The following is a 5748-nucleotide window of genomic DNA, read 5'->3' as shown; positions in this document are numbered from 1 at the left end:
GGTTGGCAGGAGGTGGGGGAGGAGGAGGATGGCAGCATGGTCTCCATAGGGAAAATGAGTTCCTGAACCTGTCACAGGTCAGTTAGCACAGGGACCTGTAGCAGACAGAACTTTTATGGATTTAGGAAAGCTTTGACAAGGCTCTGCCGTGACGTCTATAAAAACTGTTACTATGGGATGGAAGAAATACCTGGCCAGGAATCGGAAAACTGACTAAAATCCAAAGGTAGGAGACCAGGGCCACTTCTCGGGTCAAGAGGTTTGAAGAGCTCTCCTTGGAGATGAGACAAGCAGCCTCCGAAGGCCGGCTGGCCAGACGTCACCTCCCTAGGCTCGTCAGCAGTGCGTTCAGGAGGGAAACTGCCTGACCTTTGGGAGTAAGCTGCTGAAGGCTCTTATTAGGCTCTGTGAGTGGAGAGACACGATAGATAAGCTACTTTGTGAGCCGGAATATATGTACTGTCTTCAGGGGGGAATAGTCCAAGCTCTTCTGAAAAGGTAAACTGTTAGAATCCAGGACAAGGTCCCGGAAGCCACTGACTATTGGAAAAGTTAGCCCAGCGGGCCCGTACCCCAAGAGGCCAGCACCCCAACTGGGCAGATAGGACAGCACGAAACAAAGCTCCAGACCCTGGGCCGTCCCCACTTGCAGCAGCTCATGGAGTTTCTGGTGGTTTTGTTGAGAAACAGAAAACTAGTGGTTGAATAGCAGAGAATGAATCAAGTAGTCATGGCGATGAGAGGCTCTGTGAGCTGGACCACAGAGCCATGGGTGTTTCTGTGTAGAGAATGGAACGGTGTGCTGTGATGAGCCAATGTGAATTGCACCAAATACGAGAACATACCACTTGAAGCCAGAAAGAAGTAACGGAAGGGCAAATGAAAGAAAGCGCTGTGTAGATACAGTTTTCCTGAACGAGAGCTCTAAGGTGGTAGGAGGTGTGAACAGGCGTAAGGACGGTGTGGGCAGTGAAGGCCCCGTCCAGAGCTGCAGTCCGGGGGCCATGCCACCCACCTCGTGCAGAGACTCAGAGAGGCCAGCCCTCTCTTCAGAGTGGTCCTGGGAGCATGTCTCCCGTGGGGGAGGGGGCTGACTGGTGGAATGCCCCATCAGCACATCTTACTCTGCTGTATTTTCTCTCTTCGAGGTACATGCAGGTACATGCTTTAAAACTGACTAGCAATGGGTATTGGAAAAGGTTTCTCGGTCTGAAGATGTTTGTGTATCTGTTTACATCCGGAGTTCTGTGACACATGCCTCTGCCTCTCCCCCCCCCCCCCCCCCCCAATGCAAAGGAACTGATTGCACTTGATTAAGCTTTTTTCTAGGATGAAAGAACCAGTTGAGGTCGGGGCCTGGCCCCTAGGCTGCTGCTGTGACCCTTGTCCCTGGTGGCTCGTTTCTGCGTCCATGACTGACGTGCCCAGGGAGAGCGGGGCTCCGTCTTTCCCAGGCCGTCCCGCAGTCTGTACAGGCCCGTCTGAGAAGGGTGGCTGCGGCTGCATGGGAACCTGCGCCCATGACTGCTTTTGGCCTTGAAATGAGTTAATGAAGGCAGAGGACTTTTCTCCCTCCTTCCCTTCCCAGTGCCACAAAATCGTCCTTCCTCCGGGCTCAGTAGGCTGTTGGACCATTTTAGAGGAGACCCCTGAGAGCTTGAGACCCTCCCAGACCAACCCCCTCCTCCCTATACAGTGTTTGGACAGAGGGTGCGACGCTGCTCGGCGCAGCAGACACTCTGGCTTACCGAGGAGGCAGCCGGCGTTTTGCACAGGAAGAATCAGTGATCACTTGAGAAGACGTCTGTGGGCCATAAGGACGTTGTTATGGAGAAACAGATTTCGCTGACATAAATCTAGTTCTTAACTTAATCATGGATCAAGCGTATCTGGCTGACTTGCAGTTTAAAGGGGTCCCATCAATGAAAAACAGATTTTTTTTAAACTGACTGCTTTTAGTTAAACTTTAAAAAGTCATCTTGTCAGAAAGTTTAAACCTTCCCGCCTTGATCTTAAAAGCATGTCACACGATCCACATCAGATGCCATGAACATGAACTGCAAGAGAAAATGGTACAATCTTAGTGAGTGGGGATTGGAATCACGAGGGTTTGCTGTCCTAGAATGTTCTAAAATGTCAAGGCAGTTGCTTGTGTTTAACTGTGAACAAATAAAAATTTATCGTTTTGCACTACTCTGCTGTGTTGCCACAAAGTGACTCCTGTCGGCCTCTGAGGGGTTTCTAGTCAGAGTAGGGACTGGTCCAAGATGGAAAAACCTCAGGGTCTGGGTTGGTTGGTGACCTCGGGTGGCGGGAGGGGCGTGCTGACAAGTGGAACCTGGCTTTAGTCTCTAAGATCCTTTTTGTTCTGCCCGAACATCTGGCAGGCAGCCATGAGGCCTGACTGATCCGCCTCAAATTCATGCCCTTCCCCCATGGCCTGGTGGTGTGGGAGGGGAGACTGGTCCTGGCTCCCAGAAAGCTCTCCAACGCAGGCGTCTTGCCGGGTCTGCACCGCCATCCGGCCTTGCTTTTCGTGCGTGCTGGCGTTCCTAGGGGTCGGCCAGCTCGATGTTGGAGCCCAAGTGACACTGAACTTGTCAAGAGCTGACCTACTGTGAGCCTTGCCGGATGTGTTTTGTGAGTGAGTCAGGGAAAAGGTGCAGCTGGCATCCGGCACCTTCCCTGTGCTGCCAGGCGTTTGGAAGGAGGCAGGCCTCCTGCCTCGCCACCATCACTAGACAACCCTGGCCTCCCATCTCTTGCTGGGGATGCACTGGGAGAGAAACACACCAAGAGCACCATTTGCAATGTGGTTTTCAGTTACTCCCTGGAAATCGGTAAACTTGGCCCATTCAAAGACTCAGAGGTGGCAGCTTGGAATTGTCTGCGAAATCCAGGCTCTCGCGTCTGAGCAGGTCTCACACACGAGGGGTTACTTTGCCCGCTTGCTGTGGGTGTTTGGCAGGGCCTTTGAAGCGGGTTTTCTGGAGCAGCGCGTACTCCTGTTTGAAGCAGCTGCCCTGTGCTAGTGGTTCCGCGGTGAGGCTGCTGCCCAGTGGTCTCTGATGTCTTAGGACAAATGTGCTTTTCTTTAAGGGATACACCCCAGGAAACCAAGCCAGGCAGTGGTGGTAGAACAGTTTTATTCTTGACTGTTGCCCCCGAGGAAGCAAGAATACAGAAGCTAAGTCGCCCCCTGTGAAGGGAAAAACCAAAAGTCAGATAGCACTTGTGGCACACTCACGAGCCAGTGACACATCTCACAATCCCAGGCCTCTCAGGCTGTGCAAACCAGGTCATCGTCTTTGTACAGGAGCCACAATCAGAGTTCCTCAGTCTCCCTGTCCCAAGTACAGGACAGGAGAGGCGGCCCGTTCCCTCGGGCTGCAGTGTGGAGACTGGGTCACACTGAGGACGGTCCCGTGCTGACCCGCCGCGGCCTGCGCGGTGGGAGCAGCCCGTCTTGCACGGACATGCGCCTTGCCCACGGCTGCCGCTGCGGCCTCCTCCGGCTGGATGGTTCCGCCTGGAAAGCTGGGTGCTGGGCGGGCCTGGCCGAGTGGTGGTGGGAGCCCTAAGGAGACCTGGGCCAGGCAGGCAGTGCCCTTGCTCCTTCCCAGCCTCCCCGACACCCTCTTCGTGGGCACAGAGCCTGCTGCTCGGAGGCGAGGGGAAGTGAGATGCTGAAGCAGGAGGGAGAGAGAGGTTCTCAGGAATAACGGGGCGGCCCCTGTGAGGTTGAGTGGCAGGGCTGTGGCGTCAATCAAAATGGATGGGCCTGTGGAAACCATGTTAGTAACGGTGCCCCAGGCGGTGGCACTGGCCACCAGCACGGCACTGGTCTTGAGTTACAGTTTCCCACCAGGCGGTCTCCAGGGAGGTTTTGGACATCCTCTGTCTCTCCCCCCAGGTTTGAGGCTGTCTTTTCTAAGCTGCCTACACTGGTGTTTTCCTGACCCAGGCCGGGTGCCTGTGGTCTGGGAGAGGCGAGCGGCCCCCGCAGTGGCTTCTGGGCGTGGCTCAGGCTCACTCACATGCAGCGCTTTACGGGGCAGCTTCTCCGAGTGGGCCACCCATTCTTTCATTAAGTCCAGGATGATGGGGATGAGGCTGACCACGCCTCCGTAGTGGTTCCGGGCCTCGTCACAGCTGAGGTGGTTCACCACGTCATGAGGGTATCTGTAGGGTGGGGAGAGGGGACCGGGTGAGCCCCCACTCCTGGGACGCGCCACGACTTCCAGACCTCGGGCAGGGGAGCCCTACTCCTGACCACACATCGAATCCCCTGGGGAGGTTTCAGAACTGTGGCCGCACAGTGCCAGGCTCCCTGTTCCGGACACTGTGGGTCGGCAGGTTTAGGGTTCAAGGGCCCCCCGGAAACCCTGGGGTGAAAGTTCTGTAGAAACCTGGGTGAGGGGCTGTGGAAACCTGCTGTGATAGCTCAAAAACACGCTGCTTAGTCCCCTCGACGTTTCTTGCCAGAACAGTAAACAGCTTCCTTGAGAATGCGGTACTTTGCGCTATGGATTCGCCAGGGCCCTGAAGTAGGGAACCCCACTGGCTCCAGACACCCCGCTGCTTTGTAGGCTTCTGGAAACCACTGCTCTATGAACCCCTCCCTGTGCCTGGGCCTCAGGGTCCCTGGTTTTCACTAACATGTTTTGGTGGGTCAGAGTCATTCCAATAAACCAGTGGGCCTAGGGTCACCCAGCGGCTTCATCAGTCCACGGGCAGAGGCGCCTCCTGCGGGTCTCTGCCCCCTCCCCACCTGCACACACACCGAGGCCTCAGGAGCTGGGCCAGAGGGACTCACTTGGCTCTCAGGCTGCTCAGGTCGTTGCTCTGGCTCACGAGGGTTTTGCATTTCTCCAGGAGGTTGTTGGTGACCGGCGTGCCCGAGTGCAGGGCCTCGAAGCACTGACAGAGCTTGCTCAGCTCAGCGCACGTGTCCAGGAACATGAGCAGGATACGCCTGTCTGTGGAGTTGTTGCAGTGGTGATCCGCGTAGTTCTGGACCTGCAGGGACAGTGTGACGCCACTGTGACATCAGCTGGGAGGCACCAGCCGTGGCCCGGCTGCTTCCTGGGGCAAACACCGCGGAGCACCCACCACCCTGCCTGTCCCAGCCTCCCAGAGTCGAGATGCCAGTAACGTTTGCTCATTTCAACGTACAGGCCACTACGTAGGGCTAACGCCATCCAGTGTCCTGGGCACCACGCAAAATGCTTTGCAGGCCCATCGCACTCCGTCCTCACCTAAACCCCACACGCTGAGTAGCTTTTAAATCTGCATTTCACAGGTGAATGCCAGAGGCTCAGAGAGGTGACGTCACCTGCTTGGGCACCACCACCAGCGCAGCGGCTCTGAGCCCGTACCTGTCACCAGTCCCCATGTACCTAAGTCGATGCCTAAAGCAAGGAGGGCTGGTCCCCAGCTCTTCAGGCCACCGTCCCACTTAGAGGACTGCTGGGTGAGGCCACTTGGGCTGAGGAGCAAACAGAAGGAACTAGAATCCTTTGCAGTACTGTCCCGTGTGTCCAAGGCAGACAAAGGACGGACACGTCAGTCAGTGGAGCTGGAGGAAACGATTATCCCTATGAGAAAAAAAAGTCTCTACCTCGTCCCACAGACAAACATCACCTCTGGGAGGATGAAGCGCTTAAATGCCAAAACCACAGTAAACCTCCGAGGTGAGCATATCATGGACGCGGGACTAGGGAAACCTTTCTTTTTTTTTTTTTTTTT

General features: G+C 55.5%; 1 protein-coding gene across 5 annotated transcripts in view; it reads right to left on the bottom strand.

Annotated features, from left to right (window-relative positions):
* Positions 1-3095: 3095 nt before the first annotated feature.
* Positions 3096-5748, bottom strand: part of SPACA9 (sperm acrosome associated 9) — a 10889-nt gene continuing 8236 nt past the window's right edge. For 4 of the 5 annotated variants that reach the window (XM_019639100.1, XM_019639120.1, XM_019639111.1 and 1 more), the window contains 2 exons: positions 4817-5019; positions 3130-4182 (listed from right to left, as the gene is read on the bottom strand). In XM_019639100.1, the coding sequence (XP_019494645.1) occupies positions 3852-4182; positions 4817-5019 (534 nt within the window). In that variant the 3' untranslated portion in view covers positions 3130-3851. Of the gene's footprint in view, positions 4183-4816; positions 5020-5748 lie in introns of all 5 variants that reach the window. The other variant, XM_019639135.1, reaches the window with a different exon arrangement.

The sequence above is a fragment of the Hipposideros armiger genome, unplaced genomic scaffold, assembly GCF_001890085.2.
Source record: "Hipposideros armiger isolate ML-2016 unplaced genomic scaffold, ASM189008v1 scaffold_3, whole genome shotgun sequence".
NCBI lineage: Eukaryota > Metazoa > Chordata > Mammalia > Chiroptera > Hipposideridae > Hipposideros > Hipposideros armiger.
This window is presented reverse-complemented; position numbering and strand designations above follow the sequence as displayed.